Source organism: Equus asinus, chromosome 14 (assembly GCF_041296235.1).
Source record: "Equus asinus isolate D_3611 breed Donkey chromosome 14, EquAss-T2T_v2, whole genome shotgun sequence".
In the NCBI taxonomy this organism is placed as follows: domain Eukaryota; kingdom Metazoa; phylum Chordata; class Mammalia; order Perissodactyla; family Equidae; genus Equus; species Equus asinus.
The window spans coordinates 45,647,209-45,673,826 of record NC_091803.1 but is presented as its reverse complement, the minus strand read 5'-3'; the positions used below and the strand labels follow the sequence as shown (position 1 = coordinate 45,673,826).

General features: G+C 59.2%; 3 protein-coding genes across 20 annotated transcripts in view; 2 read left to right on the top strand and 1 right to left on the bottom strand.

The window, feature by feature from the left end:
* The window catches only part of MGRN1 (mahogunin ring finger 1), a 48,475-nt gene extending 41,315 nt beyond the window's left edge, over window positions 1-7,160 (top strand). For 2 of the 6 annotated variants that reach the window (XM_014833109.3, XM_014833110.3), the window contains 4 exons: window positions 15-57; window positions 1,607-1,705; window positions 3,929-3,973; window positions 5,592-7,160. In XM_014833109.3, coding sequence (XP_014688595.1) covers window positions 15-57; window positions 1,607-1,705; window positions 3,929-3,969 — 183 coding nt within the window. In that variant the 3' untranslated portion in view covers window positions 3,970-3,973; window positions 5,592-7,160. Of the gene's footprint in view, window positions 1-14; window positions 58-1,606; window positions 1,831-3,866; window positions 3,974-5,591 lie in introns of all 6 variants that reach the window. The other 4 variants (XM_014833108.3, XM_014833106.3, XM_070485027.1 and 1 more) reach the window with 3 other exon arrangements.
* A 2,408-nt stretch (window positions 7,161-9,568) lies between these two features.
* NUDT16L1 (nudix hydrolase 16 like 1) lies at window positions 9,569-12,461 on the top strand. 2 transcript variants are annotated; one of them, XR_001396796.3, is made up of 4 exons: window positions 9,569-9,913; window positions 9,987-10,317; window positions 10,984-11,206; window positions 12,188-12,461. XR_001396796.3 is itself a non-coding variant. In XM_014833135.3 (4 exons), exons 1-3 carry the CDS (start codon window positions 9,716-9,718, stop codon window positions 11,203-11,205), a joined length of 681 nt encoding a protein of 226 aa, XP_014688621.3. In that variant the 5' UTR covers window positions 9,705-9,715; the 3' UTR covers window position 11,206; window positions 12,188-12,461. The 2 variants fall into 2 exon arrangements, 1 of the variants encoding a protein (XP_014688621.3); XM_014833135.3 differs by having other exon boundaries at window positions 9,705-9,913; window positions 9,987-10,247.
* A 475-nt stretch (window positions 12,462-12,936) lies between these two features.
* ANKS3 (ankyrin repeat and sterile alpha motif domain containing 3) overlaps window positions 12,937-26,618 on the bottom strand; it is a 28,246-nt gene continuing 14,564 nt past the window's right edge. For 6 of the 12 annotated variants that reach the window (XM_070485018.1, XM_070485021.1, XM_070485025.1 and 3 more), the window contains 11 exons: window positions 23,014-23,172; window positions 20,182-20,319; window positions 19,540-19,649; window positions 18,984-19,136; window positions 15,993-16,117; window positions 15,309-15,450; window positions 14,659-14,831; window positions 14,185-14,270; window positions 13,677-13,760; window positions 13,384-13,474; window positions 12,937-13,311 (listed from right to left, as the gene is read on the bottom strand). In XM_070485018.1, coding sequence (XP_070341119.1) covers window positions 13,395-13,474; window positions 13,677-13,760; window positions 14,185-14,270; window positions 14,659-14,831; window positions 15,309-15,450; window positions 15,993-16,117; window positions 18,984-19,136; window positions 19,540-19,649; window positions 20,182-20,319; window positions 23,014-23,172 — 1,250 coding nt within the window. In that variant the 3' untranslated portion in view covers window positions 12,937-13,311; window positions 13,384-13,394. The remainder of the gene's footprint in view (window positions 13,312-13,383; window positions 13,475-13,676; window positions 13,761-14,184; window positions 14,271-14,658; window positions 14,832-15,308; window positions 15,451-15,992; window positions 16,118-18,983; window positions 19,137-19,539; window positions 19,650-20,181; window positions 20,320-23,013; window positions 23,173-26,618) is intronic. The other 6 variants (XM_070485020.1, XM_070485017.1, XR_011494345.1 and 3 more) reach the window with 5 other exon arrangements.

The following is a 26,618-nucleotide window of genomic DNA, read 5'->3' as shown; positions in this document are numbered from 1 at the left end:
TCTCTTTCTCGTAGAGCTTCCTGACGGAGGAGGTGGATGAGATGTCACTAAAGCAAGGTGAGCCCTCCGTCCTGAGGGGCGGGGTCTCCAGCCCGGCCCTTTTAGCGGTTTCTCAGAGCGCTGCTGGCTGCTCTCCTGGGAATCACGCACAGTGGTCACTGCACAATTTCCCAGAGGATGATCCTCAGCCGCTGCCGCTTCTCCCTGCCTCCCCATCTGGCATCGGTAACAGCAATCGGTTTATTTCCTGCCCGGACCCCTCTGCATGCGCGCAGTCAGCTCTCCGCGCATCCTGTGTGGGCCGCCCCACCTGGCTGCAGGCTGTGCCCAGTTCTCCAGAGTGGGGTCCCTCCTGGGGTCTCTCTTGGGCCCCTGGGCCTGGTGTAGCCAGCTAGCCAGCGCACAGGTACGGCTCAGCCAGGCCCCTCCTCTCGTGTCCGAGTCTCCCGCGGAGGAGGGCCCTGGGCGGGTCCCAGCCTCCGCTTCGCTGCACTGGGCTCCGAGTAGGGAGGTGACCCCGCCCGACCTCACGGTGGTTGTGCGATATGATGGGTGCCTCTGCCTGCTGGGAGATGCTGTCCTTCTGCTGTCCTGGGTGTTACTTCGCAGTGTGAGACAGATGAGGAAACTGAGGCTCAGGGTTGGTGTCGGGGGAAGGCCCAAGGTCACTTAAATTAGAGGTGGTAGAGCTGGGAGGTGGCCCTGGCTTGCTGGCTCCTGGGCTCACAGTGTGGTCAAAGCCCCCCAGATAACCTGCAGCTGTTCTGTTGCCATGACCCCCTCCTGGCTGGGTGGTCCCCTGGCCAGCATTGCCCTGTGGTGATCCACGTCCCTCCCAGGAGCAGTCCCCCACCACACATGTAGGGCCCACCTGCAGGCTGCTGGGCCAGGGGCCTTGGGCTTGGGCCTGTGGGTGCCCAGGGCAGGCTGCTGGGTTATGGGGGTGTCTGTCTCCTGGGAGCACCGGGCCGTCACTTCCTGCCCGGCGTAGTGCCGAGCGAGTCCCTCTGCCTGTCAGACCTCGGCTTCCCCACCTCAGACAAGCCCCACCCTCCCGAGGTGTCGGCTCTTTCTTGCCTGTGCCGGGCCCAGGTGGCCCTTTGGTGTGCCCGTCACAGGGTCCAGGCCTCTCTTCTGCCAGAGGGGACCTCCCCCACGAGGAGGCTGAGAAGTGATGTGTGAGAGGGAGGGCGGCCACACGTGTAGGGCCTGCCCGCACGTGGTCCACGCAGGACCTCACCAGCTCCCGCTGTGGGGCATGTGGGCCAGGGGGCTGTGCGCCGGCCTGCTTGTCCAGAAAGATAAATGGGAGACAGATTTATTACTATTTCATGTTTTTGAATGTGGGTATGTAATGTTTCTATAGTAAAAACAAAACCAGAGCTCCATGCTGGGGGGGTAGGAGAGAAGAGAAGACGAGGAAGAGAAAACCTCTACCTCTGGGGTCCCCTGGAGAGCAGTGGAGGCGTCAGAGTGAGGTCTGGGCCTGAAGCCGCTGCTACCAGTGGCTTCATAGCCCTCGGGGAGAAAGACGGGGCTCCCGACCAGAGGGATGGCTGGACCCACCTCCCACCTTGGGGTCCCTGACCTGTTCCCTCCTCTGCAGGGAGCCGAGTGCCATCCATCGAGAACGTCCTGCAGGATGGCAGCCCCGAGCCCTGTGGCCGCGGCCAGCCTGGCCCACCTGCCGACATCTACCTGCCAGGTAACAGCACTTGACGCCCTGATTTGGTGCCATCACTGTCCCCTGTTGGCGCGGGAGGCCTGCTGGGCCTGATTGCAGTGCCGTGACTGACTCCATGGAGCTGGGGGCCTGCTCTGACTACTCAGGTAGGCGCTGGCCCGTGGGGAGCCCGCCTCCCTCTCCCTGGCCCCCAGCCCCCAAAGCTCAGCCAGGCCCGGGTTCCACGGTTAGCCTTCCTGCAGCCCCTGGCTCTTTGGAGCAGAGCCTGTGCCTGTGGTCCCTTCCCACCCGGAGCCTGCTCAGCCTCAGGAAGGCGGGAGAGGCTGCAGGTTTAAGGACACAGTCCTCCCTATCTGTCTCCTGCTCGGGGCCTGGGGAGCAGATCTGGTCCCGCTGCCATTGCCTTGTCTTACTTCTTCATCCGTGGGCCTGGTGGTGCCACAGCCACACGGCCTCTGCCCCAGGCCTCACTCGGGCCCCGGTCCTCACCACCTGCCCAAGGGGCTGACCAGCACGCATGGTGAAGCAGCACGTCCCAGGCCGCAGCGCAGGAGGACAGGCTGGGGTATAAGGCCCAACAGCATCGGGGAAGGGCTTTGCTTCTCTTTTCCCCGGGCCCCCGCACAGGGCCTCACGGCCTCAGCTCCTCTGCTTTCTGTTCCTCTGGGTCTAGATCCTCAGCTTCTAGTCCTGGGCTCCGAAGAGCAGGGACGGGCGGGGAAGCGCTCAGACGCTTGTCCTTGGCACCTGCTTAGGCGCCACCTGGGGTTCTGGAATCAAGATAAATAGCCATGTTGCCTTCCGAGAGTCTGGCTCCTGACATGTGGCTGGGAAGCCCCTTTGCCCCCCCCCAGAGCCACTGTTGCCTGGTCCCTGGGAACCTGGCCTGGGTGTCAGGGGCCGTGACGTGCTTTGGTTTGAAAGAGCCTCCTGTCGCTTTCCTGGCTTCTGGACGAGCAGCAGCCTGTACAGACAGAGTGTCCAGTTAGAGGACAGGGTCCCAGGGGTGGAAAGCAGGGCAGGAGTGGGTTCGCTGGCGCACACGGGCCTACCCAGAGGGAAACCTGTGGGCAGAAGCTGTGTTTAGCAGCAGCACCCCTTAGAGTAACACGGAATCCGGTCAGTTCTCTCAGAGCACTGCACGTATTTCATTCTGATTAAAGCCGGTGTGGGGGTGGGAGTAAGGGGAGGGCCCGGCGTCCCGGAGCCACAACGGTGAGTCTTGGCCGTGCAGGACGGCCCCCGCTCAGGCCCCCTGGGTCTGGGTGAGGGGACACCTTGACCCCACGCAGCCTCTGCAGTGTCACCCCTTGCGTAGCCCAGAGTGTTGGGGTGTCTGCAGGGTCAGACAGGCCATACCCGTGGGCTCGGCCCACAGTGACACCAGGACCTTGGGCGCTTGGCCCCTGTTAGCTCCACAGGGCCAGGAGGCAGTCGGCTGTGGAGGTGGCAGAGGAGAGGCTGGAATCTGCATTGGGGCCACAGAGGCCAAAACTCAGTCCCAGGGCCTGGCCGGGCAGCAGGGGAGCTGGGGGAGGTGGCGATGTCGCGGCTCCTGGGCCTGGGCCCCAGCCTGGCTCTGGGTCGGGTAGTTCTCGATGCCGGAGCTCGGAGAGGAGGCTGCCATCAGCATCTGCCCTGCACAGGCCCTGCTGACGGCACCTGGGGTGGGCAGGGGTCCTCAGGCTGCGCTCCTGTCTGTGCGCGCGTCTGTGTCGTCTTACTCACTCACGGGCACTGTCTTGTCTGCCGCGGGCTGTTTTTGCTTAGCAGAGATTCAGAACATCTTTCTCGTCTGTGTGTGTTCAAGAATGTGAACACGTGTCTTCATTCTCTCTAACCACTGCGCAGCCGTCCCTCCCTGGATAGGGCGTCATTTAGTGCAACTTAGTGTCCCCCAATGATGGGAAAAAAGGAGGTTGGCGGAAAATCCATGAAATGCTGAAAACCTAGCTGCCCACGTCCTGGCTGCCCTGTGGGGTGGGGGCCTTCCCGGGCCCCCATGGCCCCGCCACAGCAGCCTTCCCCAGGCTAAGTTCCTCTGCGTTAGAATTTGGCCCGGTTCTCAGGAAACATATTCCTGCACATTCCTCCTTTGTGTGAGCAGCTCAGTTTGTGGGGGCATTTTCTTTCTGTCCCCCCCCACCCCCATCTTGTCCTAAAGCCAGTGCGTTCGCTGTAGGATGTGCTGGTCTGTCTGGGCGCTTCGCTAACCGAGCTTCGTCTCTCTCCTCCTCTGCGCAGCCCTGGGGCCCGACTCCTGCTCTGTTGGGATAGAGGAGTAAGCTGGTACGTGACTGCCTTCCTATGCTCGCGGGATGGCCCCAAGGGCATTCCTGGCAGGGTGCTGGAGAGAGGACCCCTGAGCTGCCCTCCCTCTACTCTCTCCGTGGGGCTCCCTCCTTCCTCGTCCCTGTCTTCTCTGGTCCTGGATGCTGAGTGCAGAGCTCTGCGGACACTGCACACCTGCCCCCTGAGCCATGGTCCTGGGGTCTGATGCTGGCGCTGGGAGCCAGGGCTGTTCCTGTCTGGACTAGGCAACTCTTCCAGCCTTTAGGGTCCCAGGAACGGAGACTCAGCCCTAGCTGAGACCTGACCATTGCTGACTGGCCTGTCCTCCATGCCCACTTTGGAACCTTCCGGAACACCAGCCCACTCTGATGTCAGTCTGTGAGGAGGCCCATGTAAGGTTGACTCCACACCTGACAGGGAATGACCCAACGGGTGTTTTATGGAAGGCAGTTCCAAGAGTGCCACCAAAACACAGGCACAGCACTGGGGACCCCTTCCCGTCCTTTATGTGACATTAGCAGCTCTGGGAAGCCTGGTGACAGCCTGGCGCCTTCGGTGGCCCAGGGTTTCCCAGACTTGTGTGGCGTGGAGCGCTCTGGCAGCCCCGGCCTGGAGATGCGCTCCCTGCTGGTGTCCAGCCTTCGTCCCTGTCAGCCATCCTGAGCCCGGGCCACGGCGTCCATCCACTCGTTCTGACGGCTGCTCTCGGTTCCCACACCAACCTTGTCCTCCTCCACATTTCTTTTGACAGAACTTACTCTCTGATCAAATAGGGCCCAACACTTTGTAAGACCAGCCCCAGCCTCCGCCTTGTGGAAGATGTTGACTGTTGGAATTTAGATAAAACTTCCAGAAGTAGGAACACAGGTCAGACGTGGCTGTAGAGGACGTATTCTGCCTGTGGGCTGCACAGCAAAGCTGACCTCCTGCACAAAGCCCCAGCTCCTAAGGAAATAGTCCCTTCCCCCGAGGGTCTGTGTCGCAGGCGCCCCGTGTCAGAAGCCCCCCCCTCGTTTACTATCTGAAGATGCCCGTGGAGCCCGCATTTGGGTGGGCAGGCAGCTGTGCATTCATTCTGCAGCCCTGAGGGGTGTGCTGGTCCCTCCGCTGCTGCGGGGCTGGGCAGAGCAGCTCACAGCATCATTAAGGTGACAGTGTGCAAACAGCAGGAAAGGCCTCTGAGGAAGGTGGGCTGGGGCTCCTGGGGCTGCTCTGAGCAAAGGCTGTGCGCCCGCTGCGGAGCCATCACCTCTGCCGGGGGTCGCCCGACTCCCAGCCTCCGGCATCGCAAAGCTCTGCAGGACAGCGGCTGGTCAGGTCCCAGGAGGTGCGGACAGGGGAGGGCAGGAGACCTGGGGACCAGCAGCCTGTGGCGTCAGGGCTGTGGCTCTGTTGCTGGCACCCGGGGGTGATCTCCGAGAGGGACAAGCCTGGTTCATGGCTAAGGCTAGAGTCCCTGGGCCCGGCCCTCTGTGGTCGCCAGACACGTGGTGGCTGGTGCTGGGTGGCCTTGCCCTCTGGGGGCTCAGGGTTGGTGGGAACCCAGAGCCTGGAGGGTGAAGGGAGCAGGTGACGAGGGCCGACTCAGCTGAGCATGACCCTCCTTCCTCTGCAGGATGGTCCACCTCCATGGAGATGCCTTGTGGCCTCCGCACTGCCAGCCCTCCCTGGCCTCCGCTTGGTGGCCTCAGTCCTGAGCCCGGGACCACTGAGCTGACCCCACTCTGAGAGCCTGGCGAAGCTGGCAGCATGGAGCCCTCAGCTCCCCAGTCTGCTGAGGGGCTGCCCGGACTCCAGCGTGACCCCGGCCTCTCCTGTCTGCACGCCCTGCGTCACCGCTGGCTCCAAGGGGCCAGGTGACCCCTGATTGAAGAGCACAGTGACTGTTCCCTCTGACAAGCCCCTTTCTCTCCGGTCGAAGTATTTGTACATGGTACACGGTGAAGGACAGCAGCTTCCCGTCCCTGGCGCCAAGGTCCAGGTTTCCCTCAAATGCCCTGCGGCCAAGTGGCTGGGTGCGCTGACCGCCTGCATGCCGCCTGGATTGGCTCACCCTGTCCCCCCGCCAGGGCTGACACCCCAAGGTCTCAGCAGTCTGCTTAAGAGAATTCAGTGAAGTGCCGTCTTCACAGAGATGCTGTGGGGGCTTGTTGGGGGGAGGTAAGGACGTAGGCTCCGAGTCACGGACAGTGAAGGAAGCAGTGCCTGTCCTGCCCCCATGTGCATGGAGTCCACGACAGCCTGGCACTCGCTGCTCTGTGCCCTCTGGGCAGCCTGGTGTCCGGCCCCGGCTGGAGGTGCAGCCGCATGGCCTTTGCTGCGTTGGTGTCCCATTTCCCCTCTTCAAGCCTGCACCCTCTCGGAAGCGGCTTTGCTCATGTCGCCAGATCCCTCCAGGTGGAGGGGCTTCCCCTTGACCAGCCGTCCACCTACCCCAGGAAGGACCCGAGTGGCTTCCCTGCTCCCTCGTTGCCATTTAAACTTCACTTTGCATTTCTTTTGCTTTGCTTTGTCTGGGGCTCTCTGGTGGGGCCTGCCTGGGGGAGGAGGGTCCCATCTGAGGTGACCTCTTCTTTTTTTAAGATAAGCCTTCTGGGCAATAGAAAGGCAGAGGGGTTGCCCAGCCCTGGCGCACTGGGCGGGAGCTGCCCCAGCAGGGACCTGGAGCCCGCTGGGTGGGCTGTGCTGCTCCCTGGGGCGCAAACACTTTCCTGGCCTGGGGCACAGGGCAGAGGGGCTGCCTCTGAGGTGCTGCCCTGGGCAGGATGGCACTGGCGCAGCGTCCTCAGTCCTCAGAAGGGGTGCACAGCCTGAGGCTTCGTCCAGGGCACTGGGAGTGGACAGTGGCTCCGGGGGAGCCTGTGAGCAGAGCACTCCAGCCTGCCCCGGCCACCTGGCTCCCTGCCCCACACCACCCCCAGCCACCGCATGCTCATGGGTGCACACACGCCAATGGGCATGCATAGACATGCGTGCACACACGCAGGCGGCTGGCCCTGTCCCCACACCTCTCCCCTCCCCTGCCCACAGCCCGGCCTCGAGGTCCTCTTGAGGCCAACACCGAAGGACGGGATGCCGACTGCCCTGTCTTGGACTTACATGTGCTATCATTTGTCGTACTCTGATTGGCTAGTTTTTGTTCGTTTTTACTGTATATTTATAGTAATAAAATCATGTGGCAATATCTTGTCTACTTCTATCTTCCATGCACAGTACCATGGGACCTCAGCCACGTCTTGGTCGGGAGGCAGGACAGCTGAGTGGCTAGTGGCAGCTCTGACTCCCTCACAGCAGTGCGAGTGCCATCATGTGTAAGACGTCAGGGACACACGGCTTCTGGGAGGGGTGAGGGCTGCACGAGGCGCGTGGTCATCATGCTGATTCTTGGGTTGTAGTCAAGGGGACCCTTAGGACTTGGCCCATCTCCTGAGCAGGCGGAGAAGGACCTTGGCCCCTGATGGGCAGGTCGCTGTGTGCCAGCAGAGGGCAAAATGGGAGCTTTCGTTCCAGTTGGTGGGACACGGCACGAATGATCTGCATCTTCCGGGTTTGGCTACTGTCAGTCAGGGAGGGATGAGATGGAGTCACGTGGGCACTTAATTAACCCGTGGGGGGGGCGGGGGGGCTTCTCTGAGGAGAAGCTGAGCCCTGAACCTGGAAGCGCGTCCCAGGCAGCTGGCCCAGCAAGTGCAGAGGCCCAGAGGCAGAAGTGAACCTAGTGTGTCCACTGAGTGGAAAGAAGCCCAAGTGGCTGGAACGTTGGAGTCAACAGGGGTAGGGTACAGACACCGCCAGATGTTGTGGGGGTGGTCAGAGTTTTATTCTGACAACAATCGGAGGTTTTTACGCATGGCTGTCAGGCGGGGGGAATGGAGTTGGGGAGGCAGGTTGGGCTGCCAGGATAGTGGAGCCCAGCCGGGGTCCTCTGTTTGGCCCAGAGAGTGGCCTCCCAGTGGGGAGAGGCTGGTGCCCCAGAGGGCCCGGCACAGCACCGCTTGCACCACTGCCAGCCGGCAGGGCCCCCTGGCTCCTTTGCAAACACGGTTCCACACTGCCTCCATGGGAGCCCTCTGACTCAGGTGGAACCACTGTTCTCGGCTGGCCAGTCCCTCCCCCAGGAAAGGCCCTGCAGCTGGCCGTGGGTGGATCTGGTGGGTAGAATAGCACTCAGGGTCAGGTGGGTTCTTGCATGGACTGCCCTGGACCTCCCTCCACCCTTCTCCAAACAGGCCTGCCTCCTTTATTAACGTCTGCTGTCGGGTGGGGGCTGGGCCCCGGGGCTTGCCTTTCCTCCGTGCCCCCTGCTCCCCACGGGCCCTGGGCTCGGGTCAGACCCTGCGGCCTGGAGACAGGGTCCTGTCTGGATGGGCCCTTCCCCTCACTGACCTCTCCCCTTCAGACACCGTCACTTGCCCCAGAATCTGGCTGCCTCCTGTCCCCTGCCCCGTGTCCCCTGCTGCCTGCGCCCTGGCCCCTGGCAGAGGGTCACAGCGGGAGAGAACCTCCCTCTTTAGAGGGTCCTTAGTCCCATGTCTCCTGACAGACCACCACCACGGACCGAACGTGTGAGTGTTTTTGGCGGATCCTGCCAGCTCTTGCCCACCCTCTGCCCGCTGTCCTTTCCTGCTCGGCCCCACTCAGGGCAGCTTTCCCTGAGCCACAGGGCTGCCCGCACCGCGTGGCTCCCCCAGGCTGTGCCGGGCACCCGTCCTGAGTGCGGGCGGTGGTTCCTTCACTCAGCAAACCCCCCACCGTGGGGAGGAAAGTGGAGCTTGGGCCAGCGGGTGAGTGAGGGGCACCATCGCAGGATTCCGGGGGCCCTGCCGCTCTGCCCGATGCTCCCAAGCTCCAGCGACTTCCTTCTGCAGCGCAAACGTGGGAAGGTAAGTACCTCAGGCGGAAGCCGGGAGGTTTTCCGTGGCGGACATCGGCAGGAGACAGGGTGGGAATGTAGGGCGGGATCCTGGCTCCGCCAAAAACTGCAGAGTGCCCCCGGGCCAGCCCTGGTCCTCTGAGCCCAGGCTCCTGTTCGGTCAGTTGGGAAGACCCCGCTTCCTTCAGCAGTACCTGGCATTTGGCGCCCGTCTCGGAGGATCCTTGGGGCGCTGGGCGGGGAAGCGCCCAGCCCCGGGATTTCAGTCCCTGCCGCCCCAGCAGGCCGGCGCCCAGGGCGGAGCGTGGGCTGGGGCTGTGTGGGCAGCTCGCCCGGCCCTGCTCTCGTGCCCTCTGGCGTCAGGCCGACCAGCAGTGTCCTTGGGCTCGAGCGCGTGCAGGGGAGGGGGCGGCCTCTGGTCTCGGGCTCCGCGGAGCGCTCCCGGGGAGGCGGGAGGCGCACGGGCAGACGCCAGGCCGGGCGGGGGCCGCTCCCAGGGAGGAGCTGGGGGAAGGCCGGGATGGGCGCCGCCGCTCGCTGGGGCTCCCCCTGCCCTCGGGGCAGGCAGGTGCCGGGTACCCCGCCGAGGTCGCGCGCGGCCCGGGCGCTCGGCTGGCGCGCTGCAGCCTGCGCGCCGGGGACTTCGAGGCCGTGGGCGGGGCCGCCGCTCGGGGTGCGCGGCGATTGGATGGCGGCTGGGACGCGCGCCGCCGCTCCCTTTGCACACGCCCCTTCCACCTCTCAACGACGCCTCGGAGCGCCGCGATGGGCTCTGCCCCAGTGCGCGTCGGCGATTGGTGGAGGGGCGTGGCCCAGGGGCGCGGCTGCCCGCGGATTGGCCGGGCGCGGCGGGGGCGGGCCCGCGCATGCACTTAAGGGGCGGTGCTAGGGGTGCGGGGGGCAGTGCCAAGATGTCGACGGCGGCGGTACCGGAGCTGAAGCAGATCAGCCGGGTGGAGGCGATGCGCCTGGGGCCGGGCTGGAGCCACTCGTGCCACGCCATGCTGTATGCCGCCAACCCCGGGCAGCTCTTCGGCCGCATCCCCATGCGCTTCTCGGTGCTGGTGAGGACGCGGGCGGGCGGCCGGCGGGGGGGGCGCCGCTCGGACCCACGCCCGTGACCGCGCTGCCTTGCAGATGCAGATGCGCTTCGACGGGCTGCTGGGCTTCCCCGGGGGCTTCGTGGACCGGCGCTTCTGGTCGCTGGAGGACGGCCTGAACCGGGTGCTGGGCCTGGGCCTGGGCTGCCTGCGCCTCACCGAGGCCGACTACCTGAGCTCGCACCTGACCGAGGGCCCGCACCGCGTCGTGGCGCACCTGTACGCGCGCCAGCTCACGCTGGAGCAGCTGCACGCCGTGGAGATCAGCGCGGTGCACTCGCGCGACCACGGCCTGGAGGTGGGGCCGCCGCCCGGGCCCCGCCCCCCGCCCCGGGGTTTGGCTCTGGCCCCGCGGAAGGCACCGATGGGTAACACGTCCCCCTGAGGGTCCCCTGGCCGGGCGGGTGGGGATCGCTGTCTCCAGCATCTGGGTGGGGAGAGGGGCCTGGGGAGGCGGGGCGGGGCTGGGCTCCCTCGGGGCTGTGTTCCATCTGCCTTGCTGCCTGCCATTGCCAATCCTGGGAGTGGGATCGGTGGGGGGGCGGGGGGATGGGGCGGTGGCTGCCGGGGGAGGGGGGAAACTGAAAAGGGGACGGTAGGGCTGGGTTCGTGGACTCGGGGAAAGGGGGTTGGGATCTCATGGTTGCAGGGGTTTAAGGCTCTTGGAATCTGTGGGTTTCGTGGTCTGGAAGGGCCGGGAGTGCCACTTGGGGTGTTTGGGACTCACCAGGTGGCAGGGGGAGCATGAGGTGTGAATGGGGGCTTCCTGCCCGCGGATGGGGGGCTGAGACCTGATGTGCAGGGGGTGGGAAGCGCATGGGGTGGCCTTGAAACTTGCTTGGGGAGGAGAGGGGCTGCACTGCTCCAAGGGAGCTGGCTGGCTTCTGCCTCACCAGACCCTGCCAGCGTTCCCCATTGTGTCCTTGGCATCCTGGCTGCCTGTCCCCTGGCCTAGCAGCTCCCAGGCCCCTTCTGCCAGGGCTGCAGGATCAGCGCAGGGGCCTGGCCCCAGCCCTGGTCTCTTCTCCATGCAGGTGCTGGGGCTCGTGCGCGTCCCACTCTACACCCAGAAGGACCGAGTCGGCGGCTTCCCCAACTTCCTGAGCAATGCCTTCATCAGCACAGCCAAGTACCAGCTCCTCTTCGCTCTCAAGGTGCTCAACATGATGCCCGAGGAGAAGCTGGCTGAGGCCTTGGCTGCGGCCACTGAGAAGCAGAAGAAGGCCCTGGAGAAGCTTCTCCCGTCTTCCTCCTGAGGTTGCTCCTGTGTTGAGTGTCTGTCACCCTCCCACAGTTCTGTCTGTGCCCATGGGCTGAGCCTGGGCCCTGAAGTTGTGTGGGAATGTCTTTTAGCCTGTTTCTGTGTTTGCACCCCATTCTAACTGTGTGGGGCGAGTGAGCATCTCGTTGTCCCCACTGCCCTGAGCAGTCACTCAGTGGGGGCCAGGCCAGCTGGGACCCTCTCAGGTTGGTCAGTGCACTGGGCCTGGCTCTCCAGGCTCAGGACATTCTCACCCACCCGGAGGCTCAAACCCTCCTCTGTCGAGTGTCATGGGCGGGCAGAGGCCCAGGTGCGGCCCGACTTCCTGGGTGGCTGGGTGCACACACACCTGGACCATTACATTGGTTTGTTCTATTGAGGATGCCTTGGTCTGGGTTGACTCACTGCTGCGTCCTGCCCCCTGTGCCAGCCCCAGGGCCTAGAGAAGAGCCAGCCTGGGGTAGGATGTCCGGTTAATTCTGGTGGCTGTCAGCTGTGCTCAGTTAGGCTTCTCTCCGTGGTGTGTGCCTGGGAGAGGCTTCAAAGCAGCTCTACCCGCTGGGGCTTGGCCCTGAGGAGAGTCAGGGCCGTGGGGCCCAGCTGTAGCTGGGGCGCAAGGAGAAAGGACAGTAAAGTCGCTCCTCGGCTGCTCTGTGTGTTCTTTGGTCCTGGCTGGAGGCCCAGGGCTCAGCGCAGGGGGCCTCCCCCGGACTTAAGGACAGGGCCAGACCCGAGAGCTTGGCGTCGTTCAGAGTGGAGCTGCCACAGGCCTCCTGTCCCGGGCGGGGGTGTCCTTCACCTCCTCGTGTTTGCTGTGGCACTGCTGGCCGTGGACCTTTCTGGGCCCTCAGCCTGGTCTGGGGCTTCTGGTCTGGGCCTGTCAATGTGAGCCCCTCTCCTGAGCCTGATGGCTCTGGCTGCCCCTGGGCTGCCTGCTGCTCTTTCCTCTGCTTTGAAAGCCCTCCTTTCTCCCCCAGCACCGTCTGCAGGCACCTCCAGGGGACGGTCTGGAAGCACTGGCCGAGTGTGCAGATGACAGCAGCAGAGCCACTGCAGACAGGAAGGTCACCACTGGCGGTCTCCTATGGCCATGTCTGGAAAGTCTCCCCAGCGCCCGCCTGGCCTGGTAAGGAGAGCGGCACCCCGCCCAGCTTGGCATCTGTTCGCCTTAGAGCCCGAGGGAGCGGCCGGCGCTGTGGGCACAGGCACTTGACTCTGTAAATAAAGTACCTGGACCTTGCTCCTCTCTCATTTCCGGGGACGTGCTCTGCTCTCCAGGTAGCTTCTGTAGAATCACGGGGGTGCTAAGCAAAGGTGGCCCTAGCTGCCAGGAACGATGGAGCACGGGGTCACTGAGGTGGCTCTGCTCTGCACAGTCTTCTTTTTTTAAATTATTTTTATTTTTTGTGTGTGAGGGAGATTGGCCCTGAGCTAAATTCTGTGCCAATCTTCCTCTATTTTATGTGGGATGCCCCTACAGCACGGCCTGACGACCAGTGCTAGGTCTGTGCCCAGGATCCGAACCTGTGAAGCCTGGGCCACCTAAGTGGAGCATGCGAACTTAACCACAATACCACTGGGCCGGCCCCCCAGGAGTTCTCTGTCCTGGCAGAAAGGGCCTGGGCCCCAGTGGGTCACTGCGGCTGAGGGTCTTGGTGTGGCTTTTCCCCTTGCTGTGCTGCGCCAGCCAGTACTGTGTGTCCCCTGACCAGAACTGAGCCCCTCACCAGCTGATCTCAAATTTTATTCTCCAGCAAATGACATAAGCTGCCCAGATGCCCCAGTCCTCACCCCTCAGGGCAAACCTCAGTGTGGCACCTGCGGTGTCGGGGACACGCTCTCTCTCAAGGCCATGCCTGCTCTGGGCCTTACCACCAGGTGCTGAGCACGAGACCCTCAGCCTGCCTCCGTGGGGCCTCGCTGCCTGGTGCCGACCACAGCCCCAACCTGCCTCTCTGCTGGCTGCTCCCGGGCCTGCTTCTCGGGCCCCAGCTGGGGCCTGGGCTGCTGCAGCCGCCCGCTCAGGCCCTCTGTCTTCCGGGTGCACAGGTTCAGGGTGGATCAATCACCCGACGTCAGGTTCTGAGGAGGGAAAGGAAGACTGAGGCGGGCGCTCACTCAGCTGCCCGTGGACCTGCTCCCCGGCCCGGGCCCCGGGCCAGCAGACACTCACCGTCCCTGCGGCTACGGCTCCCGCCAGTTCTCTTTCCCGTTCAGCACTTGTAGCTTCTCCAGGCTCTGGGTCACGGAGCACAGCACTCGCCCTGGGACGGAGCAGACAGTGACTGCTCTGCAAGTCTGGGAGGGGCATGAGGAAGGGGGGCCCTGGGGAGCACTAGGAATGAATGACCTTGAGGGTCAGCGGGCTGTGGTGGGACTGCCCCACAGCAGCCAGGGGCTCTCCCTGTTCACCCGTCTGGCCCCTGGGAGGGGTGAGGGCCACTGGCTGCCCTCCTGGAGACTCACCCATCTCACAGACTCGATCCTCCAATGCTCCCGACAGCTCAGGGAGGCTCAGGGCCTGCAGGGCAGCCTGCCAGCCTTTGGAGTCTGTGGGGCAGAGGGCTGGGTGGGCCCGGGTCTGTGTGCTCACAGGCCCTGCCTCTTTGTCCTGATCCACTGTGACTGGGGACTCACCCAACTGTCAGTGCCTGTGCGACTCCCTTGTTACATAAAACGTGTTCTGTTCCCGCTTGTTGACCGAAGCACTCACTGCTGGCCAGGGCCCAGCCCCAGAAATGAAAGCGTGAGGGTCCCTGGCCTCCCGCGGGGCTGTGCCCTGGGCCTTCACCTCCTGCCACTGGGAGGGACAAGGAGGCAATGGGCAGAGCAGAGTGCCCTCACCCTGCAGTTTGGGATTGAGTGTAAGGAGGTGTCAGTGTGATAACCGTGCTGAGACAAGTGGTACCCCTGGCCTGGGGAGGCCTCCCTGCCCCTGTCTGCCTGGGCCGGGCTGGGCCGCTGCTTTCCTTACCCGCTGTGGGGAGGGCTGGGCCCAGGGTCGCCCTGCGGGGGGACTCATCCTGCCTCACTCGGGCTGACAGTTCAGCTTGACAGGCTCTGCCAGACACAAGACCAAGTGCTGGTGAGGGGAGAGGTGGCAACAGTGCCTTCTGCGGCCCCAGAGGGCAGGGGACCGCAGAGCCCCACTCCCTGAGTGTAAGGTGGGGCTCTGCCCTGGCCCCCAGCCCACCTCTGTGGGCGTGGCAAGCACACGCCACCCGCACAGATAGGCTCTCGGGGCTTGAGACCAGGGCGGAGGAAGACCTGCAGCGGGTGCAGCTTCTCCAGGCCCTGTCTGCTGCCTGGTCTGTCCTGCAGACGAAATGGGGGGTGGCACCCAGTGACCCCAGGAGGCCCTGGAAATGACCCCTTGGTTGAAGAACCTGGAGGAAACGGTGGCTCAGGGCCTGGCCCTGGCCTAGAAGCTGCTCAGACGCTCACTCACCGCAGCTGGTCCAGTACGAGGGCAGCATCGTGGGCGAGGGCCCAGGTCTCCTGCAGCTGGGCGCAGACGTCCTTGCGGGTGCTGTCCTGCTCCAGGAGGCAGCTCTCCACCACGGCCCGCAGCTCCTGCTCCTGCGACACCTGGCCCCGCATGGCCTCCACCTCCTCACAGCTCTGCAGCGGGACAGGGAGAGGTGGGCGGACATGCTGGGGACATGAGGCCATGGCTGCTCGGGCGGGGTCCCCCTCCGGTTCCATCTCTGCCATCCCGATTGTCACCCTCTCTCCCAGGGGGTACCTCTACGGTACCCCTTGGGTCTCTCCCGCTTTGAGTCCCTCCTGTGAGCTCTCTGGTGTCCACACCAGCCGCTCATCCTCTGCCTCGCCCTGTCTCTCCTCACTGGTGTCCCTCTGACCTCCTGCTTAATGCCCCATCTTCCTGAGCCTCCTTCCTGCATGCCTGCCTATGCGTCCCCCTTCTGCTTATGACTCTAATGCTTTCTGCCCTCAGTGTCCTATCGCCGCCCTGGCTGCTTCTCTCTGCTGATGCTGGGTATCTGTCCCCACCACTTGCTCTCCATGGCTGTGTCCTTCCCTACAGGTGTGTGTCTCCAGACACCTCTCATCCCCTCCCTGGCTCTCCCCACTCACTTTGTGCAGCTGGATGGCGAGCTCTTGCATCTCGGCTTCAAGCCGGTCAGCATAGGCCAGCTCCAGGGCGTCACTAGGGGGGCGGGCACTGCTGTGCCAGCGGGCAATGGCAGAGGTCATCTTCCTCTTGGGCCCAAACAACCTGCAGGGGTGAATGAGAGAAGGACGTGGTTTGGCATCTGCCGTGTGCACAGAGGCTCCATGGACCACACTCCCATCAAACTGTCCCCCTAGGGGAGATGCCAGCATGAAGGGGAAGAGCGGCCCCCAGGATCCTGGGGCAGAGAACAGCATCCCCGCCCCTGGCTGGCCTCCCCATTTCTTCCCCTCCGCTGCCCGGCTGCTGCTCTCATTGAACAGGGAGCTCGGGCTGGCAGGCTCCAGGTTGTGGACAACCGTCTGTCAGCTCACAAGCTCTCAAAAGTGAACGGACCCTGTGCCCTGAAGGCAGCAGGGTCAGCCAGGCCAGCCTGGGGGCCTCAGGAGGCACAGGGCCCAGCTGTGTGCATCTAGGCCGGGAGGAGCGGCTGTACAAACTGAGGACAGTTCACGGCAGGAGGGGAAGCTGACTTCTAGGGGGGCAGCTCTTTCCACACAAATGCCAGGAAGGTGCGACCTGTGCTCGTCCTGGCTCGCCTGGCTAAAGTGACGGGGTGAGGCCACAGACGGCTCCCCAGGACTCACGTGATGCCGATTTCCTTCAGGTCGCTCTCGGTGAGGGTGAGAAAGATGCGGAGGTCCACGTCCTGCTCCTCGAACACCTGCAGGTACTTCAGACACCCGATCTGCTCCAGCAGCGTGGCGAGGTCCTAGGGGCCAAGGAGCCAGGACGGGTCAGGGGACAGGCGGGGCACAGAGACACGGGGACAAGGAAAGGCATGCGATGCAGTGCAGAGCCACTTCTCCTGCAAGCATGCAGTCGAGAGGTCACGTCCCCGTGCTGAGCCCAGCAGATTCCCCAGGTGCAGCAGTGGCACAGACTGGACTGCGGATGGAGAACCCAGCTGCCACCCGTTGCAGCCCAAAGGACAGCGGCAGTATTTCTTGTAGGCAGGTCCGCCAGCAACACCTCGGCGCTCCCAGTCTCTGTTAACTGGGACTGTCTCGACGGCTCCTGCCCCTTCAAAGGCTAGTTTTTGCTGGCTGTGGCATTCCTGGTTGAGTCTTTTTCTTGCATGACTTTGGACATGGCATCTGAATGTCTTCGGTCTCCAGTCTCTGACAATGAATGGGCTGTTCATCTTACTGAGTCCCTCGTTGGGGAGGAGTCACCTCTCCTGCTCCCTTCAGGACTCTGTTTCTTGACAGCTCATGATATGATGAATCCAGGTGTGCGTCTGAGTTTAACCTAGAGTTCACTTAGCTTCCTGGATGTGCAGATCCATGTTTTTATCAAATTTGGGAAGGTCTGACTATTTTTAAAGCACTCTGCTCTTCTCCCCCCCTCTCCTGGAACAGCATTCTGTGTACACGGGCACATGCCCGACGGGGCCTCACAGGCCCCTGCGCACGCCTCTCCCTCTTCCCTCCACTGCTCAGAACTGCCGCCACGTCGCCAGTGCAGGGATCATTTCAGTCACCGGACTTTTCGACTCCAGAATTTCTCTTTGGTTCCTTTTTATTTCTCTCACTATCGATAGCCTCCATTTAGACGTGGTTTCCTTGAACTGCTGGAACGTATCTGTAAGAGCCGATGTAAAGACTTCGTCTAGCGAGGCCAGTGTCTGGGCTTCCTTGGGGCGGCTTCTGTTGATTGCTTTTTTTTTTTTTTTTTAAAGATTTTATTTTTTCCTTTTTCTCCCCAAAGCCCCCCGGTACATAGTTGTGTATTCTTCGTTGTGGGTTCTTCTAGTTGTGGCATGTGGGACGCTGCCTCAGCGTGGTCTGATGAGCAGTGCCATGTCCGCGCCCAGGATTCGAACCAACGAAACACTGGGCCGCCTGCTGCGGAGCGCGCGAACTTAACCACTCGGCCACGGGGCCAGCCCCTGATTGCTTTTTTACAGTATACAAGTCATACTTCGTTTCTGGGCGCATCTCGTCTTTTTTGTTGAAAACTGGACATTTTAATGGGGCAGCTCTGGAGATCCGGTTCTCCTCCCTCTGCGGTTGGTTGTTGCTGCTTGTTGAAGCTGTTGTTTGTTTAGTGGCTTTTCTAACAATTCTGTCAAGTCTGTATTCTTCCCCACATGTGGCCACTGAAGTGTCTACTCAGTTCCTAGTCAACTAAGGACTGGAGCGGTTCCCTTCACCACCTGGAGCCAGCAGACCTCACCGTCCTCCCTGCGGAGCTCTCACGCCGGCTGGGGCACACCTTGCACGCTCTGCCAGGCTGATGGCACTCCTGCTTCGCCTTGACCTCCTGCTTGCTCAGTCTCAAGGTCATCGAGAGGTCTTCTCTCTGAGCATACACTCTGCCTGGAGCCTGTGTGTGGCCCCCTAGAGCCCCAGGAACATGTCAGAGCTTTGCACAGCTCCTCTGGACGTCTCACTGCCCGGCTTTTCCTTTGAAGTCTGTGGGTAATCTTGTCGCCCCAGCTGTTCCCCAGCACCTCAGGCAGCCGTCCAGTTAACAGACAAGCCTGCCCAGGGAGAGGCCTTGGTACTGGGTGGTCACGCTCCCAGTCAAGTCAAATAGGTCTTGTAAGTGTGGTCTTCTAGGGCACCATCAGACAGGCTCAATAATGCCGACTCTGAGAATGGAACTTTGAAAGAGCTCCAGCTCTGTTCTGCCCCCTCCGGTGGCTGTCACAAGCCACCCTGGCACTGGAGAGTGGGGGACGGGACCAGGGCACATTGCAACGCTACAAAGGTCACGGTTCTTACTGAGGTTCAGCCATTTCTCTTGAATAAACGTTCTCCAGGTTGCTGCAAGCCTTTAGTTAACTCACAGAGTTCTGGAAAAACTGATTCTGACCACTTTTGCCAGTTTTTTCGTTGCCTTTAATGGATGAGCAAATTTTCCAAGGTTGTTACTCTGCCATTTCCTTAACCTAGTTTCTCAAACAGCCTTCAGACCCCACGACCCCTGCCACCAAAGGCTCTAATCAACATGCTTAAGGAGCCACAGCGGCAGCTGCTCCCCGAGCCTGGGCCGCAGGCCTGGAGAGAGCCCCTGGAGGGCTGCAAGGAGAAGCCAGCACAGGCACAGGCTTTTAATGGACAGCAGAGCTGTGCCTAACAAAGAAACAACGAATCCTCACTCGGTCTCTCTTCTTTGTGCCACTTCTGCCCGCAGAGGCAGGAGCTCTCAATTGACACCTGAGACAGCTGAGTGCTGTGGCTCCTGTGACCCTAAGGAGCTGCTTAGCCGGAGCAGCCTGGGCCGAGGAGGGTGGCAGCAGCGGTTGCTGCGTCACACTGTGCCACTGTCTTTGCCCCTGTGCGTCTGGTTTCTCTCCTCCCCAGGCTCAGGGGGGCTGAACGGAGTACAGAAGTGAGTATGGAAACCAGTGGAGAGAGACCCCTCCTGTGGAAAGGGCCACACACAAACCCTGCAGCTGGCCCCTCTGACCACTGGGAACCCTTGCAGGCCGAGCAGCTTTACAGGCCACTGGGGGAAAAATCGCCACCACTCTCCTCTCAGCAGTACCGGGCCCTCACAAGCCTACTGTAAATGCCTCACGAGGCACAGAAAGCACCGTCTCTAACCACTGGTTTCACAAACGGCCTTACCTGGGGTCCTGAGTAGGGGGGCTGCTCCGCCTGGGGCACAGATCCTGGGGAACAGGCAGCCGCGGGGCTGGGACTGTTGCTGTGCCGATTCTTGGCCTTCACGTAGCTTTTAGTTTGCTTGCGAACCGAGCTTTTCCGCACGTGGTCCGAGTCCTGTGGCGAGAGGAGCATGTGTAAAGTGACACTGACGGCTCACGGTGAGTGTGGCTGCATCCAGGCCCTGCCCACCGCCCACGGCTCCAGCTGCGCACTCTGGATCAGAGCCACTTCCCTGGGTGGCGGGGCGGCGGGGGGGGGGGTGGTTAGGATCTGAAACCCTTTGTGAACCCCCCACCTGCCACACGGAGGCTTCCTTGGTGACTCCCCCCATGGTCTGTGCCACCTACACCCAGGTGGTGGCCCTAGAGGGTGGGCCCAGACCTCATAAGTCCGAGCACAGCACAGACACACATAAAATACTCGTTACCAGATGCAGCCATCTCAGTGAACTAGCAGACACCCCCATGACTGAGGAAGGGGAGTGAGACAGGAGGTCAGGATCGGAGGAGAAGCAGACCTCGTTGCTCTCCAGAGAGGCCTCGCTGCTCACTCCCGGGGCCCTCGCCAGACCCTCGCTGCTGCTGCTGCTGCGCACGGCCCCGAGGTGGGCACAGAAGGCGTGCTCTTCTGCAGTGGAGAAGACAAGGACGTGACTGCAGGTCTGGCCCGTGGTGACTCCCCCGAGCCCTGCACCCGAGTGGTCTCATCGCCAGCACTCATCAGCTCCTTCCACAGTCACGTGTGCTCTGCGTCATGCTGCCCACCTGCCCAAGCCCAACCCCCTGCACACACAGGCAGCGTGTGCATCTTTCCGCTTCACGAATCAATCCAGGCATCCAGAACAGGGCTCGGCACAGAGGGCACTCGGTGACCAGCTGCTGAATGAATGACACCAACACTATGACACAGACGCTTCCTGTCTGTTCTGAATGACTCCCGCAGACCCCGCCTGGAGAGACGCTGGGCCGGAAGCTTCTCCTCACCTGGCCCCATGCCTGATTCTCTGCCTCTCCTCGAGAGAGCCAGGGCCCTCGTTCTCGACTGGACAGCTCGTCAGCACCAAGCCCCGAAGGTTGGGGTTGTGGGGCACCCAGGAATTCCTACACCTGACTGCGCCCCTGGCCGAGCAGTGCAGGGGGAGGGGGGTGGGCGCACGTACCCCGGCTGCTGCTGCTGCTGCTCTCCACATCCCGGTCGTTGATGGGGGAGGTGACATCCCTGTAGCAGAGGCCCCCCTCTTCCAGGGGGTTCTCTTCACTGCTGTTGAAGGTGACATAGCCCCGGGGAGGCACCTGCTCTGTGGACAGAATGGGGCGCGTGAACCCACAGGAACACGAAAGGGAGACGAGTCCTCCTACCAGATGCAGCCGCCGCCTCAGGGGAACCTCGCGTGAGGGAAGGCCCCGCTGCAGGCAGGCAACTCGCACCCTCCTGGCCATCACCTCATCTACTCTGTTAGGTGCTGACTGCGGGTGAGGAGACAGGCTCCGAGGGGATCGGAGACCAGTGTGTGTCCCACAGCAAGTGCACGCTGGAACCAGGGCCGGCACAGAGTTGAGCCCGGTGCCCTCTCCACACCATGCTGTTTCTTTGCCAAATGCAAAGAGTAGGGAACGGCAAGCTGTATTTACAGACTCCTGAGCCACAGGAAAGCAACAGTGCTGGATGTTCCTTTTAGCTGGAAACGTGATCTCAGACACGGCAGCCTTCATTGCCCCGAGCCTTCCCAACATGGCACCGAGGGGGCTGCTCACAGGTCCGTGTGCCCTGGCCGCAAAGAGACCTGGCTGAGCAGGAAGGGAGGAGGCCTGGGGTAAAAGTTAACAGCAGTCACATCAGATTACGTAACCTCTGAATGGATCTGCCCGCAGGAAAACAAGGAGGAAAGGCAGAACTCAAACCAGAGTTTAATTCCAATTTTGCCCCTGCCCCTCCCCACAGAAAGTACATTTATTTGCAGCAAACAGACTGGCTGGTGGGGCCATGGATAGCTTATTCTCTTCTTTATACCTTTCCGAAGGTATTGAGCTTTTTTACAATCAGCACATGCCATTCATCATTCAAAATGTTTTTTAAGTGTTGGCAAAGCGAATATATGCACCTATATAAAACTTGAACATCACAACGTTTAAGAGGAAAAAACAAACGCTCCTGAAATGCTGCAACTGAGAGACAACTCCTTCACTACGCTGGAGAGCGTCCTTCCAGCCTTCTCTGTGCATGCATAAAAAGAGCTATGTACAGGGGCTGGCCCCGTGGCCCAGTGGTTAAGTTCGCGCGCTCCACTGCAGGCGGCCCAGTGTTTCGTTAGTTCGAATCCTGGGTGCGGACATGGCACTGCTCATCAGACCACGCTGAGGCAGCGTCCCACATGCCACAACTAGAAGGATCCACAACGAAGAATATACAACTATGTACTGGGGGGCTTTGGAGAGAAAAAGGAAAAAATAAAAATCTAAAAAAAAAAAAAAAAGAACTATGTACAGGGGCCGGCCCAGTGGTGCAGTGGTTACGTTCGCACACTGCTTTAGTGGCCAGGGTTCGAGAGTTCAGATCCCGGGTGTGGACCTGCACACCACTTGTTGGGCCCTGCTGTGGTGGTGTCCCACATACAAAGTAGAGGAAGACTGGCACGGATGTTAGCTCAGCAACAATCCTTCTCAAGCAAAATAAGATTAGCAACGTTAGCTCAGGGCCAATCTTCCTCACAAAAAAATAAAAAATTACAAAAAGTTTAAAAAAAGAATGCTGTACAAATGGGCCTCAGCCGCAGATTATTTTGGTAACGTGAAAGAATTCCATTTTAGAAAAGCACTTATTGTATGGCTACACAGATTAATTGTACACCCTACCCCGAAGCAAGACCTGTCCTTCCTATGCCCCCACCTGTCAGGGTGGGACAGGTAGTATTGACTCCTCAGGGGAAATATACTCTGCCACTCAAAAAAGAGTCAAACTCAGCCAAAAGTCCCAGAGCTGTGCGCTTTACAGCATGCCAGACAGGCTCCGAGGTGCGCCTCACCCTGTGGCAGGAGCTAGAGGAGGGCCTCCCCAGGGACCCAGTCAGCCCGCCGCTCCAAGGACACAGGAGAAGGCGGGCCTGGAGGTCCCAGCCCAGGACTCCTTCCAGGGCTCTTGGATGGGAATCAAGTCACTCACACACTCTCGACGGCAACACGGTCTCCTCTGACTGGGAAAGTCGGTCTCCTCCCAGCCCAGGCCTAAGAGGGACAGGTGCTCCCGGGTAACAGCGGCCCATCTACCCAGCCTGCTACACTGGCAGCCTCGGCCTGGCCACTGATGGGTGACAGACGTCAGAGGAAGGCGCAACTCATACTAAGCTTAGTCAGGCCCGAGCAGGAGAGTGAGCATCAAACCCGACTCACCCCAGGACCATCGCCCCCCCACACTGCCCAAGAGCACTGCACTCGACACTCGGGAGTCGACAGTTAGAGGATAAACTCAGCAGATCTGGGCACTCGGAGTCTACGATGCTAGCCCACCAAGCGTTCCACCCAACAGTCCTCAGGAGGGTTTGAGCATCAAATCCATCACCTTGAGGAGAGAGCAAGAGTGGGGTCATCCCCCAGCCTGCCCCAGAGGGACATCCAACGCCGGGCCGGCAAATGCAGTACGATGTTCTGCCCAGGTGACTCGGAGGGAGGAGGAAGTGGGACCCCATCACACCTTCCCTGCACCAGCTGACCCACCCATCTGATGAGTGAAACCTGAGCTTAGCTACATTTATGCTGCTAGAAAAAAAGTGCTACTTGTAATTTTAACCAATCGAAAGGACAATCAAAGGATGACCCAAAGCCCAAGATCTAGCTGGTGACTAACGTGTTTCCATCACTGTGACCAACTCTGAATCCTAGAGCTGTTGCTTCCTCCCAGTGGCCCACACTTCAGGAGCCTGAGAGTTGTTCGTTCTCGTCAAGACGGAATCTTGGAACACCCGTCAAAGAGGCATCAGGAAATGGGGCACGCTCACCGTAGCCAGGCCGCCGGGCCGTGCCCCCCAGGCCGATAGCTGTGATCCTGGCCAGGGCTCGCGGCCCCTCGTGGATGCTCAGGCCCTTCTTCCGACAGGGCCTCTGTCGCTGAGGAACAGGGAAGGATTCGTCCGAAGAACTGAGATCTTCGTACTTTTCTGTGGGTTAGACACCAAAAGTAAGACACTTTGTTCAGTGATGGACTAACTGACAAATCCTCATAGTAAACTGGAAGAAAATACTCGTAACTGGTTTTCTTAAATTAAGAAGAAAAGTGTGTTTCCCGGGACTTCACTTGTAAGAAATGCCATAATGGGCCAGACCACTGCTCAGACGAGCCGTGGGGACATGTAGGGGCAGCAAGCTTGCTAGGCATGAGGCTGAGCTGAAAAAGTTCATTGTGAAGGAGGAGTCTAATTCTTTTTCCGCTCTTTGGGTTTGCAGAATTTTTTATAACATGCGTGTATTACGTTTATAATCAGAAATAAATTTTGTTCTAAATTGAAGTGATAAGATCCATCTCTTCGTAAACGTATGGCAACATCAGTTACAACTTCTCAGCAGTTTTATATTCTCAACCTGGACAACGTCTTGGGAAACAAGCGCCACACGATGGCTGTGTGTGTGCTGTTTTAGGAAGGATTTCAAAGGACCACCCGCCTGGGCCTCAGAGCTCAGCATGCTCACAGCAGTTACAGTTGTATAGCTTTCATGGTTTCCATATTTCATCGCACCTAGAAGGCAAAATTCAGGGATTTATTGGTATAAAGCTCCCAGGTGATAAGATCTCATTTTGGAGTGGGGACCCTGGGGTGGAGATAGGCGGAGAAGTCCTTCACTCCACTGCGCTCAAGTGTGCTGGTTTATCACAAAACAGCCCTGAGGCCAGGAAGGGAGCTGGGCTGAGCCAGGCCCTGGAAAGGGAGCGGCCCACTCAGATGTGAACTGACAGCTCAACTCAGCGACTGCCTGGCGAGCGAGGCAGTTGCTGGCCCAGGTTCCAAAGGCGTTGACCATTCTCCCCACCACCCCGGCCTTCACCTCACTCCCATCTGCTCTAGGATCGAGGCCACCAGGAGACCATGGTCCCATCCTAGCAGAAGATGAAGGCATCATAAAAGATAAACATACAAGGGAGGGGAAACCAAGGAAAGGCGGCTCCATGAAGCTGAGCCTCCGACATGTCCTCTCACGCCTGCCCGAGTCGGCAAGGACGACAGACAGAACCACACGAATCCCACGCCATCAACGTAGCCCGGACGCAGAGAGCCCGCAGACTGCAAAGTTCCCCGCCCCTGGGAGGAGGAGACAAACCCCGTTTCCAGCAGAGAAGACTGCCTCCTTGCTCGCCCCATTCTCTGTGGGGAGCAAAACAAGTCTAGAAAAAAGCCACACAGACGTGAGAAGAGAGGAAGGAAGTGCCAACGTCACCCTCAGAAAGACAGAGTCCATTCAACAGGCAAAAAGACTGGAAGAGAATCGGAGTGGAGCGGAGCATGAGCACAAGGAAGTGACTTAAGAATGTGCCAGGGACCTGAGGGAGCAGTCTTAGCACAGCCACACTTCCAGAGAGGCACCTTTTGGGAACTGGGCAGTGAAGAAAAAAGCAAGCAGGGGATGTTCAGGATCTGGCAAGACAAAAATCCATCAGAGGACACACAATGGTTGGCCTAATTACATCCCCCTCCAAAAAAAAAGCCACCCAGTAAGGTGACTCTCCTTGCGACACTATGGGGAGGGAGCTCCTGAACCAGGACTCACACACGGGCCAGGCCACTACGTCCTGTCTGTGAGAAAGCACAAGTGAGCTTCATCCACATACAACCACAGGGAGGACTCAGAAAGGAGATCATGCACTTCAGCAGATGAAAAGCGCCCCCCCGAGCAAAACCAACAAGGGGCAGGCAGAAGAGAGCTCTAAGACAACACACTGGACTGACACAGCCTTCAACAGCATCTGGGGGTCGGAACAGCAGCCTGAATCAGAAACTCAAAAGCTGAGAACAAACATGCACACGCACACGGAATCGTGAGAAAAGAAAATGGAACTCAGGAAAGAAAGAGGAAAAAAAAGTCAAAGTACAAAATGAAGACTAAATTACAAGGCACCCGAGGAAGAAGAGATCCGAACAGAGACTTAACCAGAAGCACTGAAGAAAAGTAAGAACCACCGAAGACGGAACGGGCGGAGAGAGAAGTAAAAGGGCCAGAGAGAAATGGCACAGACAGAAGGCAGGCAGAACGAAGAAAGACAAGGGGAAGGAACCACCGAAACAGACGACACTTTTACAAAAAGAGAGAGAAAAAACTATTTTGCAGACCTCTATGTAAATAAGTTTGCAATCCTGGATGAAATGATTTCCTAGGAAAATACAATTTACCAAAATTGACCCCAGTGAAATTAGAAAGCTTCAGCCGACCAATTTCTACAGAAGAAATTGAAAAACTTATCAAGGGACCATCCCCCAAAGAAAGACCAGGCCCAGATGGTGTCACATGAGAATCCCACCAAACGTTCAAAGACCATGGGGTACCAATGCTGCACAAATTGTTCCAGAGCACAAAAAGGGAAGGAAAACTTTAGAATTCTTTTTATGAAGCAAGTGTAATACTGGGACCTATACCTGAAGACAGAACAGAAGAATTACAGACCGATATCATTTATGAAGGATTAGCCACACCAAAACACTAAATACCAGCAAACAGAATCCAACACCATGTTAAGAAAAGAATACACTAAGTGGGATTTATGCCAAAGATATGAAGTTGGTTCATTATTAGGAAATTCATTAATATAATATACCATATTAACAGATCTAAGGAAAAAATTCACAATCATCTCTATAGATGTTGAAAAAGTCTTTGACAAAATCCAACACTTATTCCTGTAAAAAAAACACTCAAGAATATAGGAAACGACAGATACTTTCTTAACATGATAAAATACATGCACACATTACTCTTAAAGCCAGCGTCTTACTTATGTGGCATTTCCAATAAGGCCAGGACCAGGCGAATGTTCACCATCTCCATTATATTCACATCGTACTGGAAGTACGAGTTAATGCAGCTAATGAAAGAAATCAGAGGTATAAAACTCAGAAAGAAGCAGTAAATCTATCTCTAGTTGCAGATTATATGGTAGTATACCTGGAAAAGCCTAGAGAATCGGTCAACAAAACTAACTCCAACAATGAAAGAATGCAGTAAGGCAGCAGAATATGACGTTGGTATGCAGACATCAATAGCCCTCCTATTCACAGACAACAAGCAGGTAGATATAATGGTAGTGAAACCCCATTTACAACAGCAACAAAGAAAATCATTTAGGAATAAATGTACATTATGTACAAAACGTATACGAGGAAAAATTTAAAACTTGAAAAAAGGACATCCGTTGTTGTCAGACAGGACTACTCAACAACATAAAGGGGTAGTTAATTTATCAATCTGCCGCAATCTCAATCTCAACACTGTTTTTAAGGCACTAGACAAGTTCAGACAGAAAAATAAACAAGCAATAGCTAGGAAAACACTGAAAAAGGCAAGTGATGAGGGAGACTAGCCCCACTAGACAGTAAAACACATCACAAAAAGCCTCTCT